The sequence below is a fragment of the Zophobas morio genome, unplaced genomic scaffold (assembly GCF_036711695.1).
Source record: "Zophobas morio isolate AGI-343-1 ecotype UQ-CSIRO unplaced genomic scaffold, CSIRO_AGI_Zmor_V1 ptg000024l, whole genome shotgun sequence".
NCBI lineage: Eukaryota > Metazoa > Arthropoda > Insecta > Coleoptera > Tenebrionidae > Zophobas > Zophobas morio.
In genome coordinates this window covers 13,021,380-13,042,004 of record NW_026972129.1, presented here as the reverse complement: position 1 = coordinate 13,042,004, position 20,625 = coordinate 13,021,380, and the positions used below count along the sequence as shown (strand labels likewise).

At 34.1% G+C, this 20,625-nt stretch overlaps 2 protein-coding genes across 2 annotated transcripts in view; both read right to left on the bottom strand.

Annotated features, from left to right (window-relative positions):
• The window catches only part of LOC135135532 (G-protein coupled receptor Mth2-like), a 93,419-nt gene extending 91,945 nt beyond the window's left edge, over positions 1-1,474 (bottom strand). Inside the window, exon 1 of the mRNA XM_064064612.1 lies at positions 960-1,474. Within this exon, the coding sequence (XP_063920682.1) occupies positions 960-1,455 (496 nt within the window). The 5' untranslated portion in view covers positions 1,456-1,474. The remainder of the gene's footprint in view (positions 1-959) is intronic.
• Positions 1,475-7,754: 6,280 nt separating this feature from the next.
• Positions 7,755-8,174, bottom strand: LOC135135606 (uncharacterized). Its single transcript, XM_064064699.1, has one exon. The coding sequence runs from the start codon at positions 8,172-8,174 to the stop codon at positions 7,755-7,757; it is 420 nt and encodes a 139-aa protein (XP_063920769.1).
• Positions 8,175-20,625: the final 12,451 nt, after the last annotated feature.

Below are 20,625 nucleotides of genomic sequence, written 5' to 3'. Positions count from 1 at the left end.
AAACATCGCCGGGCGCAGGGGAGTCATTCTTAATTTGATCAATAAACAATTCTGTGACGACGTGATTAACATAGATGATACTAGGCCGTTACAGTGCAAGACAAAAAAATGTAATGACGTTATCAACGTGGATAATATTAGTTACAGTACAAAGAGAAGTAGTCGCAGCGCATTCCCAGTGCAAAAAAAAAGAAAGAGCGAATATCCAAGTTCGGCATCGAACCCACAACCAAATATCGCCCCTTTATGGGCAGAGCCACGATGAGTTCTGTTGCTTGGGGGTAATATACTGGTATTAAACCTTTCTTTATTTTTTGCGAAAATTAGAACGTTTAGCGAAAAAATTGAAAGCGGATTCGTATACTATAAATATAGGAGTATATTTTTTTTATAACATCAAATTGTTGGTGGGGATGATTATCCAAATTTTGGGTAGCATTTGACCATCTACAGGATATTTCTTATATACATACAAAATTTGACAACAATCGGTCCAACAGTTTCGGAGATTACTTGTCTAATGAAAATGGATACAGACACTAGACAGACAGACAGACGGACGGACGGAAACGGGAGACTACTTTTTACGTACTCTGGAGGTCATGACACGTCGCGAAAATATGAAAGTGGCAATTCGGCCGATGGACTCGTTACTATACTTCCTTAGCTTACGCTCCAGAGGTATAACTACAGATTGCAGATTTCGAAGCAGAATTTGCACGACAAAGTAACTTAATAAAAATATCTATAATCATGTCATTAAAAATCAAAGCAATTTTTAAAGTCACAATTAAAAAACTTGATACAACACCAGGTCAAGTCACTACAGTTCTTATTTTTATATATAACATAACCAGCTCCACTACGTTCCATGTGCTGGCGGTGACAACGGAAGACATGTAACCTTTTTATTTTAAACACTTATTCAAAATAAAATTATCGTAGAAAAAAATACTCACCCCAAGAACAAACTCCTTCCGGTTCAGGTACGACTTCATTTGGATTAAAGCATACCAAAGGTGCAATTTCCGTCCTGTTTTTTAATTGAAACGTTTCCATACAAAACATAGCAAAACTGACAAAACTGTCGTTATGAAAAGGCCTGTACAATGAACCATCTTTTTGTAAATAGTATATATCGATATCAAAATTTTTTGGTGACAATCGCAAATTTATCCCCCCGGTACAGTTCTTTTCATGAATGACATTAAAATGTACAGATTCGTTAAGTTCTGTAAGACCATCAAAAACCCTTAAAGTTAGGGTATTGTTGCTTCTCCTACACCCGCCTCTAGCCAGTATAAAGTTCTCCGGACAACACTTTCGCAAACAAGTTTGTTTTTCACAAATCGCGTAATTATCACCTGTGTTATGATCAAGAAAGTGTTCAACAGTGTATATTAAGGAAATCCTTGAAGAAACTAAAAGTGCAATAAATACTGTTGTTACACACATGATTAGATTTCTGTCAACACGTTTTAAAAGTTTCAAGCATACTAATTGTAAATTAACCAACGGACGTAATTAATCACAAGTTCCTTTGCTGAGAAACTGATAAAGTTCGTATTCGCTCCGGCAGACAAAATAGTAAAGTGGCAGAAATACTTCCGCAGATAACCTAATGAATAATTTAATTAGTAATAAGTTGAATTCATGCTGTGAGACATAGATCAAATGATATCCATACTAAGAACCTATTTCATGTTCTTGTTGTTTCTTTCATCGAGTGAATAAAATTTGTATCGATGTAAGTAGATAAATCGTAAAGGTAAAATATCTGTTAAGTATATCGATATTTACTAAAAATGTAAGGGTGTGAATTTGTAGCTGAGATAATTTTTGTTTTTTCAATTTTAGATTTTGGGGGGCTATTGTTAAAAACAGTTCGCGGATAAATCTTGATAACTTTAAAACACAACAGCAGCTACCTCTTCAACAGTTTTCCATTTAGCCCACTGCAATTTTACAAGTAATCTTTTAAAAACAGTATAACATAAGTTATTCAGTTATGTGGAAAGCAAGAGATAGCATAATGATTCTATTGTCAAATTTTAAAGACTAAATATACAGGGTGATGAAAAAAAGGCGCCGAAGCTAATCGTCATGTTAGAAGTAATTTTTAACTGTAGAAGAAATCGAAAACAAAAATTAATTTCATTGCCTTTTAACGAAGATGTAAGCTTTCCTTTTTTGGTAACAGAAACCTATAGGATAACGAATTTTATGATAATTTATTTGTTAGCGTCTACATCTTGATGCAATTAATAATAACTGCCACAAAAACAAACAAATAACCTCTTGAAACCAATTTTATTAAAGATATAAAAGTACCAATTCTCGACCCCAAAGAAAATTTAGCAATCATGCAACATTGCGAACTTTCTAGGATATTCATTGTTGTGAACCATAGTAACAAGACAATACTTTTATTTTCATTGTTGTTTTGTTTTGTCACATTTGAACGTGTGTCAATAAAAAATATTCAAAAAAATTGTAATGGAATACACATACGGTTTCAGTGAGTATCTTGACATGGTGCTCTGTTTAGGCGCAGCAACTAGTAACGCAGCCGAAGCTGCAAGAGAATATACTAGACTTTATCCACAACGACGTCATCCAAATGATAAAGTTATTAGACCAGTGGAGCAAAGATTACGAGAAAATGGTCAAATGATGCCGATTTATGTAAATCGTGGAAGACCGCGTGAAGTTCGTACGCCAGCTTTAGAGGAAGTTGTTTTGGAAGCTATTGAAAATACACCAGGGCGAAGCATTAGAGGACTAGCACGAGAGTTTGAAGTAGATTATAGAACGATACAAGCTATACTTGCTGATGAACATTATCATCCTTATCATTACATCAAGGTACAGGCTCTTCGTCCAGGTGACTACCCTGCCAGAGTGCAATTTTGCGAATGGCTTCTTCAACATCATGCAAACGACCTTAGATTTATTGACAACGTTTTATGGACAGATGAGTCAATTTTCTCTCAGGATGGTGTATTCAACCAGCACAATAATCACTTTTGGGCAACTGAAAACCTATTCGTTGTCCGTCCTCGTGACCATTATAACCCCCTTTCGGAGGGTTTTACAGCGAACGGCAGCTCTTTAGCCGGGGCGGGTCGCGGTTCGGAGAGTTCTTATTATTTTTTTTGTATTGGGCGCCACGTAGCTTCCTGTTGGGGTAGTTTACTCCGCTACGTCGAGTAAACAGTCGAGAAGAATCAAGCCACAAGAAAACACAAAAAAAAAACTAAAAATATATTCAACGGATAATAAAATTGACAAGTGTTGATTAAATGAAATTCATCTAATATTAAAAAAAAATTACCATGAACGTCCAGAAGGGACTATCACTGAAATATATTAAAGTAATATAGCAGAAAATGAAATGTATTCATGCGTCCTCGTACAAAACTATTTTGCGATATGATAAATTAAAAAACAAAAAAACTTCCAAGAATTTAGATAAAGATAGCTGTGACCGGGCGACTAAATGGAAAATTAGAACTATAAGGCGTTAGAGTGGACTTAGCTCGTAACCGTAGTTATCAGCAGCTCCTCTTCGTCTGGATTGGGATTGATAAAGAAACAGCGGCGTCACAGACCTCTGGATCCGAAGAATAACTTCAAGGTTAGCGGCGGCTCCGCAGGAACAGCAGCGAAAATCAAAGTCGTCGGTTCGATATGGTCTCTTCAAGGGAACAACAGGGACGACAATAAGCTACTCACTGCAACGGCATCACGATAAGCTTGGTTCTTCCAGGAACTCTTCACTTGGGTGCGGTGATAAAAAAACGAACGATAAAATTCCTCTTTTCTGTGGTGGACGATACGAAAACGGCTCAACTAAACCTCTTGCTTCGAACAAAACGATAAAAATCTCTATCTTGAGTACTTCCTCTTCGTCCTTCCACTTCCTTCCTTCAGAAACTCCACCAAAATCTTCTCGAAAACTTCTTTTCTCCTCTTCGGCTACGTCCTAGCACTTCCTTCCTTCAGCAACTCCACCAAAATCTTCTCGAAAACTTCTTTTCTCCTCTTCGGCTACGTCCTAGCACTTCCTTCTTCCAGGATCTTCGCCAAAACGCCTCACGAGAACCTCTCTCTTCCCCTATCAGGTCGATACTCTCTCGAATATTCTTTTTCGCGGGGTGGGAGTACCAGCGCATTAGCAGTGCCACGACGTCGTTTGACACTCCCCATAGGCAACCATGATGTCTTAGATGTCGGCACGTAAAATATTGCATCCCCAATAAAACAACCCTTTTTTTTAAAGAAGGGATGAAACAAAACAATTGGAACGTTTATCTCTTCAACAAAATTGAAACGTTACACCATCAACGACATTTTAGCCTCAATCTCTGGGCTGGCATTATTAACATGAATCTTCTAGGGCCATTTGAATTACTTGCAAGGCTAAATGCAGAAATTTTTTTAGAACTCTTACAAAATGAGTTTCAAGTTTTGTTTGAGGATTTGCCCCTCGCTAATTTAAGGAATATGTGGTTGCAGATGGACGGCGCATCTCCTCATTTTGGAAGAATAGTCCGGAATTGGTGCGACGAGGCTTATCCGCATGGGTGGATTGGTAGAGGTGGTGCGATTGCATGGCCTCCTCGGTCACCAGACCTAAATCCGTGCGATTTCTTTCTTTGGGGTCATCTCAAAGATCTCGTATATGCTACCCCAGTAAATAGCTTGGCAGAATTAAGAGACAGAATAAATGCAGCTATTGGAACGATAAATGCCCCCTATGCTCCAGAGAGTGAAGGAAAATTTAATTAGAAGGGCAAATTTGTGCATTGAAGTGGAAGGCAGGCATTTCGAGCAATTGCTCTAATAGTTTTTGTAGTTTTTAATTAAAATAAATTAAGATTTATAAAAATAATAAAATTTATGCAATTTGACAGTCGTTTTTGTTTTGTGTAGCTGTCCGTTTCAGTTTCTTGGAGACCAACGCACCTGTGAATTATTAATTTTACAAAAAAGAAAGTTAAATTTATGCAGTATTGCCATTTTCTGCTGCTAGAAAAATGGTTTAAAGTAAAAGAAAAGATATTTATAGCACTTTTGCTGCAATTTTCATGATGCTTTATCAGAAAAGGACATTTTAGTTAAAATCGTCGGCGCCTTTTTTTCATCACCCTGTATATGTTTTAACAAATGCGAATTTGGTTTAAACATTTGTGGTCTACTTTACTTTAAGTTACGACAAAAAAATTTTACTACAACCAGGTTGTAGACATTAAGCAGGTTCTGCTATCTTAGGCTATTTTTTTCTTCAATGCTTGGAAAATAAATGTCTGATTGCAACAATTTTGACGTGAATATATTTGCTTTTCGTGCAAAAAGCCATTATTAAATTATCTATTTCGTGACGATCCGGTTTTGTTGCATTTTTACTCTTTAATAAACATGTTTATCACATTTAGTAGATTGACTTTAAAAAATTGCGAAAACGCGGTGATAACATCCTTCGTCGCATCGGAAGAATTAAATTATACTTTTAGATTGAATTTCTTTGAAAAATATGCATTTACATGTTATTCCCATGAATATATTTATCTCTTGGGAAGAGAAAGTGTATTGAATGACAATTTAAAAAATTGGTCTAAGAGTTAGACAGTATTTGGCTTGCCCCTGAAGCGTGACCAATACCCCGTGCATGACAGATACCGATCCTATTCTTTTGCCCCACCCTGTATATCTGCTTTGTTTTCCAATCAAAGTAAAAGCATTTCTCAAATTTTAAATTGGAAGCAGATTACGATACCACAGATAAAGGATTTAGCGAAATTTAATCAACAAAATTTTGAGATGAAGTAATTAATTTTTGGAATGAGACAGTTAAATAAAATTTTGTTAGCATTATTCTTAAACCAATCCTAAATTTTGGTTCTATTAACTGTTGTTTCAGGGTAACCCCATGTCTCCACTTGTTGAAAGTGAAATTTTACTAATAAAATTTTGTGAAGACGTCGATCTTACATTAGATTGGCTTCGAAAGATCTGTCACTACATTTTTACTAAGAATTTGCCGTTTTATTTAGATACGTAGCAAATCTACCATTCGAACTGATTGTCTAGCTATCAGGAATATAAGTATATTCATTCCTCAATGTTAAACGAGTAGTCATCAGTCACAACAAGGCGGCGAAATTCACAACGTTTCAAAGTCAATTTGATATATGGCCTTTTATGGTCACTTGTGAAAATTGTGATACCTACAAGGTAACTCTAAAATAACGATGGAATTCTAGAAAAAATAAACTGACAGGTCTTAGCGAATGTTCTATAATCCCTACAGCAAGGTTAGTGTGTCTACCAAAACATGACGTTATACAGGTCCTAATATGTAAAATATAGGTTCATAAATGTTTCTTCATCGTAGGTGGCTTAAACAAAAGCAGAAAGCGGAAAATAGATAGACCCAAACTTTATTTAACCCATCTACGATGTAAGAAAGATTGAAAACCCTGTATTATTTTATTTTCTTTTTACCTTAACATAAATTATGTACGAAAGGTTAAAAATATGGACACGTTATTAAGCCATAGAAAACATTAGATGTGCAATATATCGGGTGGCTTAACCTATCTGTGCTATTGTATTACCATATAATCGGAAAAAACGCCTCCTACTAGAACCAATTTATTTTTAAAATAATAATGTTGGCATTGCAGCTATTTTACCCCTTATTTGACAGTTATTTGACCGCAACTACCAAACTGAGCAAAAAATGGTTGGTGTTGTCAATATCAGTATGTATTTTAAAAAGAAATTACACGAACTGCAGTTATCTAATTTTTAGTCGTTAAAATTAAGTTTGTGAATATAAAAAAATTGAAGTTGAATGAAATAAAATACACACTACCATATTATTTTACAAACAAATAAAAAAATGTTTTTGTACCTGGCCATACCAGTTCAACTGTTTTGTCTTGATGTCGTCAATTATTGTATGTGTTACCCCCATGATTTTTCGAATTCTCTCATTTGGTACTCTGTCCTTTCTCGATTTACCTGCCCACCTCCTTCAGTAGTCCATTTCCGTTATCAGTAGCATTTTCTCAGTGTTTTGTTTTAATTGCCATACTTCGCTGCTATATGTGACGATGCTCTTCACAATACTGTATATTCGGTCTTTGTTCGCTTTTGAGACATGCGGATCCCATAGTATTCCATTTATCATACATATGGCTTTTCTTCCTTGCGAGTTCCTTTCTTTTACTGTTTTGTCTTGAGTTCCGTCCTGTGTTATTTTTGTCTTGATTATTTTATTGTTCTCTAAGGCGATATTCTGTGCAGGCCCTCCAATACTCATGCACTCTGTTTTCTTTACATTTACTTCCAATCCCCATTTTATGTATTCTTCAATAAGTTTTCATACCACGTAAGTTAAATTCTCGTGGTCTTGTGCTATTACGATTTGATCGTCTGCAAAACATGATGTATGCAGGGTTGTATTGACATTAAGAGGAATTTCCATGCCACTGCACTTCCTTTTCCATACTTTCAGTGCCTGTTCTAGACAGATTTTAAAAAGTGCTTCAGTTTTTGGTAACTGCGAATCCCTCTCAAACTTTGCTTTCCACCTTAACTTGTGTTGTTATTTGTATACATATTTTGCACTGCTTTTATTACTCCATGTTTAATGTTTGTTCCAATGTTGACCATAGTCTGTGATAAAACTGATAGGGAATACTGTCGTAGGCTTTTTGTAGATCTACGTAAAGTAAATGGACTTCTTAATCAAACGCTAATTTTTTCTCTATAATTTGAGTGACGCAGTATAAATGGTCTACTGTCGACCTGCCTGCTCTAAATCCCGCTTGTTCTTCTGCCTCCACATCCATGTACTCCAGTTCTATTTTGTCTTTCAAAATTTTCCCGTAGATTCTGATTCCTGTACTTGTTATAGCTATGCCTGTATAATTTTCGGACTGATCTCTGCTACCTTTTTTGTGGATTGTTGATATTACTGATTTTTTCCACTCACTTGATACCCTATCCCCATTTAGACAGTTCTCAAATAGCTTCCTAAAGTGTTGGTATAGCATGTTTGTTCCCGCTGTTATTAATTCCGTCGGTATATCACCTGGCCCAGGATATTTTCCATTTTTTAAAGATTTGCAGATAGGTTCCACTTCTTTTAGGGATATCCTCATGGGGGAGGAGACTATATTTATTTCTGTTTCCTGGTTTTCATTCATAAATTCTATCTGATATTCCGTTAGAAGATCTTTAAAGTATTCTTGCCATTTTTCTAGTGTTACCGGTGATTTATATCGATTTTTTTATTTGTTCGTAGTCTTTTTATTAGTCTCTAGCGTTCTATATTTTTCCTCCCGCCGATGTATGTGTTTATTGTATTACAACTGTCTTCCCATGTTTCATTCTTTTTTTGTGTGATTTTTTCCTTACACTTGCTTGTGCTTCTTTATATTGTCTTTTGTCACTATCTTTGTTAGTGTTTATTGTCTTTGCCATTTCTATTGAAACACCACCTGTTGATTTTGCTTAAAATTTGGCAATTGGTAATAGCTTTCGGTTGATTGACAACGGCTTTTAGTCAGAAAATTGTTTGAATATGAACGTTGCCAAATTTACGATTAACAAGTGGTGTTTCAATAGAAATGGCAAAGACTATAGGAACTTCATGTGTTTTTGTGTTTTCTCTATTATTTCTCTTTCGATATCTTCATCCCACCGATACGGTTTCTGTCTTTCCTATCTTTTGTTTGATTTTCATATTCTACCAGGGCCTCCTTCGCTGTTGCGTGTATGCAATTTTTAATGTATTCATAATGTTCTTCCGTGGTGCTAAATGTCTTGTTCTTTAATTTGTCGTTCAGTCGTTGTTGATAGAACAATTTTACGCTGTCATGTATCAGATTGTCTAAATTATACCGTACTTGTTTCTGGTCTTGTTGTTCATTTCTATTTGGCAGCACAACTATGGTTTTCAGCAGGTAGGGATCGCTGCCACACGATGGTCCTCTACATGCCTTTACATCCTGAATCTTCATTTTAGTATTTTGTCTGACAATAGCGTAATCGATTATGGACTTCAAATTTCGGGTCGGCTGTGTCCATGTGTATTTGTGTGTGTTGCGCTGTTGATAGAAGTCATTCAGTATTCGTAAGTTGTTTTGTTCACATAGCGCTAATAATAATCTATTTCAGTTGTCGTTCCGTGTCTCTTCACTATACTGGCCAAGTACTTTGTTGTTGGCTTCTCGTCCGATTCGGCAGTTTAGGTCTCCTAAAATAATGATTTCTTTCGATGTTCCTATTCGGTTGATTTCGTCGTTCAGTTGTTCGACAAAATCCTCTTTTACGCTGACGAGGGAGTCATCATTTATACCGTATACTCCTAATATTGTTATTTTATATCCTTTATTTGTAAGGTTCATTTTTATAAATCGTTGGTTGATGTCTTAGTGTTTTACGTATTAGAATGGACACCCCTTGTTGGGCTCTTTGATCTTTAAGTACGCCGCTGTAGTACCGTCATAGTGTCCCAGTTTTCGGAGCCATTACCTTTCTTTTGAGTTTCTGCTATCACGAAGACATCTGCTTTCATTTTCTTTAGTTCCGATATTATTTCATTTGTTTTCTGAAAGAGTCCTTGTACGTTCCATATTGCGTAAATCATTATCCATTTCCTTTGCAGTTTTCGTTGTTTTTTGTTCCAGTTTCTTGTTCCGAGGCTATTGTTAGGTTTTTAACATTAATTTCTCTGAGTATCGAGGAGTTAGCCCAATGACTCAACCCCCTACTAGGAGGAGCAGGGTTTTGTTATCGAAGTTTCCTTCTTCTAGGAGGGTTGCCTTCTCTACGGCTTAGGAGCCCCTTCTGCCCCACTTGTTGGTCCGCGGGAGGTATTTTATTTTCCTCCTACGCACCGGAAAACCGGGTCGGGCATTTCCCAATCCGCCACCCGGGGACGCGCTGTCTAGGGGTTGCAGGCTCCTCCCATAGTTAATGGAGAGTTTACAGATCGAAAAGTTTTAGTCTGAATCGGCCGAGCAATCATTTTGGGTCATATTTATGTTATAAATTCCAGAAAACTCTCCCATTTTCTACGTTCTGCTCAAACTTTATTTATTAAAAATGTGCCATATTTTGAATTACGAGAACAAACATCAGGACTCTAGTGCCATCAACAGGATTTTAAAATTAATGATTTTTTTAATACGTACATTAGCAGCCTAGTAATAGCCGTTTTCCTTTCATCAAGTTAATTTTTCGGAGGAAATGACTAAATAAACTCTGGTTAATCTTACTACCTCATGATTTTTTTAACTCCGTAGTAATAGTAATTCGTAGTAATTTAGTTTTGAAAAATAAAAAGCTTTAAGTTTAGTTCAAAAATTTCTTGTAAAGATTTTTTTCAATCTCTAAATGCAGGGTGATTTCGAAATATATGCAATAATTTTAACCACGGCATTACATAACGTAGTAGTGTGGAAATATAGAAAAACAAACTAAAAATCGAATGGGGCAAAACCCCCACGAACCACCCTCGATACGAAGTCACTGTTCCACCTTGTAAACAGAGGTGGAAAAACCTTTGAATAAAAACGATGTAAACACTTTCAGTTTCAATTAAAAGTAAAACCGACTTTTTGCTGCTTACCATTAATGCTTTAAAAAAAAAATGCATTCATTCATCATTAAAGGTCAGTGCGACAGATTATTCGTTGTAGAAACAAATAGTGGTCCTGAGCAAGACCAATTTTTGAATAATGCTTCATGGTGATAGACTTTTGATTCTGACGGAAGTTTGGTACTTGCCACAATGATTTTACATTGTTTATTAAATAGAACAAAAATAAGAGCAACTTAGAATGCTACTACCTTTTTACAAGAAATGTTGAAAACGTTGTCCTTGATTAGCAATACAGGCTTCAGAGCGTCGCAAGATGTTTGTTGATAGGTAGGAAACCACCTGGAGTTCCACGAACTGTAGCGGCTGCCAGTTGCACTTGTTGTTGAAGCTATTTGATAGTTTCTGGACACTGTTGATTTCCATTAACTAAGTGTTTCATTGAACCGATCGTTGAAATCGTACTTCTTAACGAGCATGTGGCTTTTCATCGAATCAAATGTGAGTGTTGTGGCTGTTGAAAACAGCATTACTAGTAAATCCTGCTTCATCCGTAAACAAGATGCACTTATGAGGTTCACGACACTGCGGTAACAACTATTTGCAGTAAATTACACAACGTGGATAATCAGCGGACTCCAAACCTTGCACTTTTGAACATGGTATGGATGTGGCCTTGTTCTTTTAATGTACGATGCGCTACAAATTGTGAAACTCCAACCTCCGCTTAAAGACGGCGAGTGCCCTTTTCGTGTTTTTGCAAATTTCTTATCAGTCACTTTTTTTGGTTCTTGATCCAAGTCGTTCTGTGTCATTCATTGAAGAAGTAGGTCAAGAAACACTACCAGCAGCGTGTAACAATTTATATTTAATTTGAAATACTTTTTTCTAGACGTTGCTACCACTTAGGAACGTGAATTTTACACAGTAAAATGATTCCCCATTTTTCTTCTTGCATATATTTCGAAATCACCGTGTAGATTAACATTGCCTTGTTTGTTTATCTACTATAAACCTTATTCTTCATTTGCTAAATTAATGAATGGTAACACTGTTGGCCACGGAAAAAAAGCAAATCTGTTTATAAAACAAACTGAACACTGAAACGGGTGAACAACCAGCCAATTCTTCCTATTAGCTAAAAACATGCATCTTGAAACCCATTTTACAGCATACTGTAAAGTCTTAAGTTCACAGCTGGTGTTCGTTACTTAGAACTCTTAGAAATAATTGAAAATAGGCTATCCCTTTTAAAAAACATAAGAAACACTGACAAATTAAACAAAACTGGAAATACGTAACACCGTTCAAAGAAGATACAACGTCTCGACGGAGACATAATATACTGAAACTGAATAGCATAATGTACTGAGGCTGAATAATGTGTGAATATACATTTAAAAAATTGGTCTAAAGAGTTTAGACAGTACTTCCCTCGCTGTCGGAAACTTGACGACTGCATGCCTATTGTGTTTTTTTTCTCATTACATTTTTGTAGTGGGAATTTAAAAAAAAAATTGCGATGACGTCATCAACATTTTTGCAAGGACACGTATATCAGTTGGGATAGATGTAGTGTAATACTAAGAATAAAATTATTGTATTCCCAAATTTTCGGGAAAATGAATCGGGTCGTTTTGAATATTGATTTGTTATAATCAATAAAATAACGAAACAATTTACTCACGTATACGGTGCCGGTGAGAGGCAACTGAAAATCGTTTATGTATAAGCATTCTTAATTTAAGATGACAAGCGTAACAGCATACGTGAGAGTCAAACAGAGAAACTGTAAACAAAACGACCATCGGTTTTATTGCTTCGACTTCCGCTTATTATATAAAACATTGGGTTTTATTTTAATTTTTGACGGTGGAATTCACAATTGGTTGATTATAAACATGTCTATTCCACATTCGCGGAACCTAGTCAGCGCAACAAAACAAATGTACGTCTGTAATGTTAAAGTCGATGTATTCAACCGAGTTTTTACTTTAAAAAATTTTGTGTCTACCAAATTGGGTTGGTCCAATGTAATACCAATAATAAGTGTTGCCTTTAATTTAATCAATAAACTAAATTGACTTCATTAATTTTTTGAGCCACCTCTTAAGAAAATCTAAAAAATATGAATGGAATGATAAATCACAAGTACAAACTCATAAAATTTTTTGCATTTTAGATAGAATTTATTCAGTAAAATTTAAGGGTGACGTCATCAATTTTTTTAGGAGGGATGAACAAATACATTTTGAACAAAAGTTTACCATGCTTATAATAACTTTAAAATATCTCCAAGATTTCAAAGCATTCGGTTTTGTAATTCCTGATTAATTCGATAAAATAAATTCACGCATTCATTAATTTTTTTGAGTCACCTGTATATGCAAATCCAAAAATATGAATGGAATGATAAATTACAAGTACAGACTCATCATATTTTGTACATTTTAGATAGGATTTATTCAGCAAAATTTTGGGGTGACGTCATCAATTTTTTAGGGGGGATGAGCAAATACATTTAGATAAAAAATTTACCATGCTTATAATAAATTTAAAACATCTCCAAGATTTCAAAGCATTCGGTTCTGTAAATCCTGATTAAACCAATAAAATAATTTCATGCATTCATTAATTTTTTTGAGGCACCCGGTATATGCAAATCCAATAAATATGATTGGAATGATAAATCACAAGTACAGACTCATCATATTTTGTACATTTTACATAGGATTTATTCGGCAAAATTTTGGAGTGACGTCATCAATTTTTTAGGGGTGAAGACCAAATACATTTTGATCAAAAATTTACCATGCTTATGATAATTTTAAAACATCTTCAAGATTTCAAACCATTCGGTTTTGTAGTTCCTGAGTAAATCAGTAAAATAAATTTTGCGCATTCATTAATTTTTTTGAGTCACCCTGTATATGCAAATCCAAAAAATATGAATGGAGTGATATATCACAAGTACAGACTCATCATATTTTGTACATTTTAGATAGGATTTATTCAGCAAACTTTTGGAGTGACGTCATCAATTTTTTAGGGGGGAAGAGCAAATACATTTTGATAAAAAATTTACCATGCTTATGATAACTTTAAAACATCTCCAAGATTTCAAAGCATTCGGTTCTGTAATTCTTGATTAAATCAATAAAATAAATTGGCGCATTCATTAATTTTTTTCAGTCACCCTGTATTTGCAAATCGAAAAAATTTGAATGGAATGATAAATCACAAGAAGAGACTCACCATATTTTGTACATTTTAGATAGGATTTATTCAGTAAAATTTTGTGGTGACGTCATAAATTTTTTAGGGGGGGACGACCAAATACATTTTGATCAAAAATTTACCATGCTTATGATAATTTTAAAACATCTTCAAGATTTCAAAGCATTCGGTTTTGTAGTTCCTGAGTAAATCAGTAAAATAAATTTTGCGCATTCATTAATTTTTTTGAGTCACCCTGTATATGCAAATCCAAAAAATATGAATGGAGTGATATATCACAAGTACAGACATGGCCGACTAGTATAAAGATTATGGCCTGTCCAAGAGGTACGATACGTGTTGCCATCTATTAATAATTACACTTAATAATTTAGCAAAATTTTAATTTGACTTGACATTATGGGACTTCAAAACGTGTAATGGTGATTTGTTTCGGTATGAATGCCTTTGTGCCTTTCAAAAAGTGTTAATAATTCTTTTGTCGTTTTTGAATTATTAATAGATGGCAGCACGTATGGTACCTTTGCATAGATAAATAATACTACGTAAATAGAATGCAAACTCCCACTTGATTTTTGGTCCCAATAAACGCCCCCTGGTGCCTTGTGGCCGGTGCTAAAGCATGAACTACTAGATGCGTCATTGCTGCATATTTTATAATTAATATTTTATTTTTATTATCACTAATAATATCAAAAACACGGAGTAGAATAATAAGTATACAATTTATTAGTATTGTCTACGATTTTTTTACTTTAATTTTTTTGGTACATTATACAAGCATTTTGATATAATGCATTTTTATGTGTGGAAACTCTTGTATCGCGACCGCTTAAAATTAAATTCAAACCTTTTATTCTATTTTAGAACCATAATCTTATTTATAAGCACCCAAATGCGGGCTTAAATTGGCCTTTTTAGCACAAATCTGTCAAAAATTGCTAAGCAACAATTGATTGTTCATTTACACTAATCAATTAATAATTCAAACACGCTTCGATATTCAATGTTTTTCTTAAGTTGGAAAAATAATATTTTATCAAATCATTACCTGGCCGACTTCAAATTCTTCTAAACTTTCGTTTGAATAAAGGTTTTCCGCTTCTTTAATTTACATTTTGAAAAACGAATTATCAAATAATCAACGTGGTATCCATAACAACATCAAAATAATAGCCAGCTATGTATTAAAATTCGCATCGGCACAATTCACACAGTCTTGCCGAAAATACTCAATATTTCGTTAAAAATAGTTTAGAAACTAAAATAGAATAAAACGTTGTATGTACCACGTGCATAATTGTCGATTGTGGCACTCGGGAAATTAAAAGCCCTCCTTCGTCGGGCTTTAAACATTCCCTCGTGCCACAATCTCCCTGATTATGCCCTTAATACATAAATAACTATTACAAACGTAAAAATTGTTAAATATATAATTTTATTACATATTTCACTTTCAATTAATTCCTTATGTTCACAATGAAACGAAATTCTGTTAATGTTTTTTATAAAATCTAACTTACAATATTGCAATTTTCTGTTATTACAATTGTATTCTCTTATACGTATTAATTTGTAACATTGTTCGTCTTCCGAAAAATTGTTTAAAATTTGGGTTTTACAATATTCACACTTCAAATTTCTTGATGTTTTCGCAACCCAGCGAGACACATAACCAACAATACTTTTATGAAGATCTTTTTCTAAATTATATGGAGACAGTTTTGAAATGTACATATTCACGTTTAAAATTTCGTAACTCGTTTCATTTACTGAAGGTTGATTTATGTTTTTATCCACAAGTCCTTTAATATGAAATAAATCCGGTATGTTCGTTTTCTCACAATTTGCGCCCACTGAATTTGAACTATAAAAATTGCGTAATACTCAATAGAGATTTGAAACTTTCCTTAAATTGGGCTGCCGTTAGATTAGTTGCTCGATTTCTTTGACTTCTGATTTTGCCAAAATAGTTTTCAATAACATCTTGATTTAAACATCTAGGTAAAAAATATTTGCACCTGCCCTGTTCTACTAAAATTGTATGTAAATCCACAAAACCTTCTAACGTTGCAATCCAGTTTTTTATACACGGAGGTACTACCATTTTTCCGGCCTCATCGACGAAATACATATCACCCAAAATTTTGATAGCTTCCTTCCAAAAATGTTTATGACCGGAAGATTTAAATACGCCCCCAGAAAATGGTTTTCCGCACCGTGGTTGAAAAGTACTGCCATTTACACCGTCGAAGAGCTTGTCAAAAAATTTTATAATTCGTGCTGTTCCCATTGCCTCGTGTGTTGAACTGCATTCGGCTGTAAAATTAAATTGTAAATGAATCAGTTAATTATTTTTAAATTTGTATTTACTAGATTTAACCAATAGCGTAATAGTCGATGCCATTGAGTGACTCAAAACTTGTGTCGCATAGCACACCTTCATCTTTTGAATTTTTTCCGGAATTACGTGGAGATCCGTAATTTTGTATAGAGCCCGTAATTCTCCACATGGTTGATCACTGTAGTACGCATCGATTATATGTTTCCAATTTGCAACTAAAATTTCCTCGCTTGTTTTCCACACTAAATTTTTAGTAAGCAGATTGTTCCTAATACATTTAATTAAATGAGGCGTGTCATATAATGGAATAATTTCTTGATCCCTTAATAAAATTCTTCTTTTAGGTTCCATCCCTTTATGTATATAACGTTGTTTCGACTCCTTTAGCAGAGAATTTATAGCTGCTTGGTTTGGTTGGCCTTGATCACAAATTGTAACCAGAATTTTGAATCCACAATTTTGTATTTTTTCAACCAGAGTTTTTATAATAGTTGTCAATATGTAAGATTTTGTAGACGAAAAAGAAAATCCAAAGTATATTGGCAGTTGCCATTTTTTAAACACTCCGCGAATGAAAAAAAACAAGAACATGATCTGCTATCTGTAAATTTTGTTCAAATCCAAAATTTTGAAATCCGAAAAATGTATCCGTATATTTGTCATAGTCTATGTGGGGAATTATGGACATTTCATCAAAAATTAATGCACATATTCTATCTTGGTTATTTAATTTTGAAGCAGATTCTTTAAGATTGTCGAAAATTATTTTGTTTATACCAACGTCTACTGGAATTTTGTTCAACATAGACATAATTGTTTGACGTGAAGGCAGTGCAAAAATCTGTCTCATTTTTCTACAACATCTCCCAGACTGTTTATAAAACATTAATGCAAATAATTTATCTTCAGTGGTAAACCTGCGACCCTTTGGTTTGACATTTCGTCTTTTTAATTGTGATAAACAAAAATTTATAGCATCCTGACTTAAAATTTTGCTTTCTAATTTTACTTCAAATTTGGAGTATAATTTCAATCGTTGGCGATACGAAGCTACCTTAATTTTGTTTCTACGGGCTGTACGCGAAATATTCCTAGAATTTGAATGTAAATTTAGTATTCGAGAAGATTCTTGGTTTAAAGTTTCGTTTAGGGTTTCTCTGGAATTTCGAGATACTTCAGTACAAAATTTTTGAGAATCCAGTATAGAAATAGGGTTTACGGGATCATGGGTGTGTCTTTCGGAGTCGTTCATTTTATCTGAAATTATTGTAAAAATTATCTATGGCATTCACTTGCACACAAATATTTACCATGCATAATTTGAATTGTAGGAATGGCAGTATTTTTAAGTTTTTGATTGGGGCCAAAATCCGTTTCTTTAAAATGTACATCGCAAAGAAAATATCCATTTTTATATATTTTCGTGGGATCTAATTTGCCTAAATTTGGATTCCCTGTCCGTTCCAACCAAATTTTAAAACGCTCGTTGTATTTGTAGGGGTTGGGAAAACGATGGCGTTTAATAATTTTAGTGTTTAGACATTTCAAAACACTGCACAGTTTCATATTTTACGCTTTGTTATCACGTATAATCACACAAATGACACTTTTATACTAATCATAAATGACATTAGTTTTTTTATTGTTTCTTAAAATTGGCTGTGGAAGTTGTCGCCAAGTAATTTTTGGAAAAAAATACTTCACTGCTATCAGTGCTATCTCTTATTATGTGGCCGGTACATAAGCCTAGACACAAACCTGGGACACGCATTACAGCCGACTTTGCATTCTATTTTACGTAGTATTATTTATCTATGTACCTTTGGCAGTCCTTTGGACAGGCCATAATCTTTATACTAGTCGGCCATGGTACAGACGCATCATATTTTGTACATTTTAGATAGGATTTATGCAACAAAATTTTGGATTGACGTCATCAATTTTTTAGGGGGGAAGAGCAAATACATTTTGATAAAAAATTTACCATGCTTATGATAACTTTAAAACATCTCCAAGATTTCAAAGCATTCGATTCTGTAATTCCTGATTAAATCAATAAAATAAATTAACGCATTAATTAATTTTTTCCAGTCACCCTGGATATGCAAATCGAAAAACTTTGAATGGAATGATAAATCACAAGAAGAGACTCACCATATTTTGTACATTTTAGATAGGATTTATTCAGCAAAATTTTGTGGTGACGTCATCAAGTTTTTGGAGGGGATAACCAAATATATTTTGACTAAAGATTTATGATGCTCTTTAAAACATCTGCAACATTTCAAAAGATTCGGGTTAGCAGATTCAAAATTAAATTGCAAAATGTTGTTTTACAATTTTGATTTTTTTTCCAAAAATCTGGACGTTTCGGGTAAAAACTGAATTCGGAGTCGTAAACTACATGTGTAGGACTATGTTATTTTATACTATTTAAGACCCATTTACTATGTACAATTTTGAAGTGACGTCATCGCATTAGTGGTGGTGATGATTAGACAAATTTTGGTTAGCGTTTTACCATCTACATGATATTCCTAATATAAGTACAAAATTTCACAACAATCGGTCCAGTACTTTCGGAGATTATCTGTCTAATAAAAATCCGGGACGGCAGACAGACGGACAGACAGACGGAAATGGGAGACTTATTTCTTCGTATTCTAGGGGTCATGAGAGATCGAGAAAACGTAAAAGTAGAGAGTCGGCCGACGGACTCGATTACAATACTTCCTTTGCTTACGCTCGGAAAGTAAACATCTGAAATGGTTTTAAGGCGCATTTGCCCCTAAAAGGCTTCTGTCTTATTTTTTGGTGCCACTTCGATAAATTTAAATGTCTTCTAGGAATTATTTTGTATATGGGCCCACACAACAGTTAATTTTTACTTCCCGAGCGTAAGCAAAGGAAGTATTGTAATCGAGTCCGTCGGCCGACTCTCTACTTTTACGTTTTCTCGATCTTTCATGACCCTAGAAGACGAAGAAATAGGTCCCCCATTTCCGTCTGTCTGTCCGTCCGTCTGTCCGTCCGTCTGCCGTCCCGGATTTTTATTAGACAGATAATCTCCGAAAATACTGGACCGATTGTTGTGAAATTTTGTACTTATATTAGGAATATCATGTAGATGGTAAAACGCTAACCAAAATTTATCTAATCATCCCCACCACTAATGCGATGACGTTACTTCAAAATTGTACATAGTAAATGGGTCTTTAATTGTATAAAATAACATAGTCCTACACATGTTGTTTACGACTCCAAATTCAGTTTTTACCCGAAACGTCCAGATTTTTGGAAAAAAAATCAAAATTATAAAACAACATTTTGCAATTTAATTTTAATCTGCTAACCCGAATGTTTTGAAATGTTGCAGATGTTTTAAGGCTATAAAGAGCATCATAAATCTTTAGTCAAAATATATTTGGTTATCCCCTCCAAAAACTTGATGACGTCACCTAAAAAATTTGCCGAATAAATCATATCTAAAATGTACAAAATATGATGAGTCTGTACTTCTATCACTCCATTAATATTTTTTTGGATTTGCATATACAGGGTGACTCAAAAAAATTAATTAATGCTTAAATTTATTTTACTGATTTACTCAGGAACTACAAAACCGAATGCTTTGAAATCTTGCAAATGTTTTAAGGTTATAAAGAGCATAATAAATGTTTAGTCAAAATATATTTGCTTATCCCCTCCAAAAAATCGATGACGTCAGCTCGAAAGTTTGTCGAATAAATCCTATCTAAACTGTGCAAAATATGATGAGTCTGTACTTGTGATTTATCACTCCATTCATATTTTTTGGATTAACATATACAGGGTGACTCAAAAAAAATAATGAATTCGTAAATTTATTTTATTGATTTAATCAGGAACTACAAAACCGAATGCTTTGAAATCTTGCAGATGTTGTAAGGTTATAAAGAGCATAATAAATTTTTAGTCAAAATATATTTGGTTATCTTCTACAAAAAACTGATGACGTCAGCTCAAAAGTTTGCCGAATAAATCGTATCTAAAATGTACAAAATATGTAGAGTCTGTACTTGTGATTTATCATTCCATTCATATTTTTGGATTTGCATATGCAGGGTGACTCAAAAAAATTAATGAAGGCGTGAATTTATTTTATCGATTTAATCAGGAATTACAAAACCGAATGCTTTGAAATCTTGGGAATATTTTAAAGTTATTATAAGCATGGTAAACTTTTGTTCATAATGTATTTGTTCATCCCTCCTAAAAAAATTGATGACGTCACCCTTAAATTTTGCTGAATAAATCCTATCTAAAATGCAAAAAATATGATGAGTTTGTACTTGTAATTTATCATTCCATTCATATTTTTTAGATTTTCTTAAGAGGTGGTTCAAAAAAATTAATGAAGTCAATTTATTTTATTGATTAAATTAAA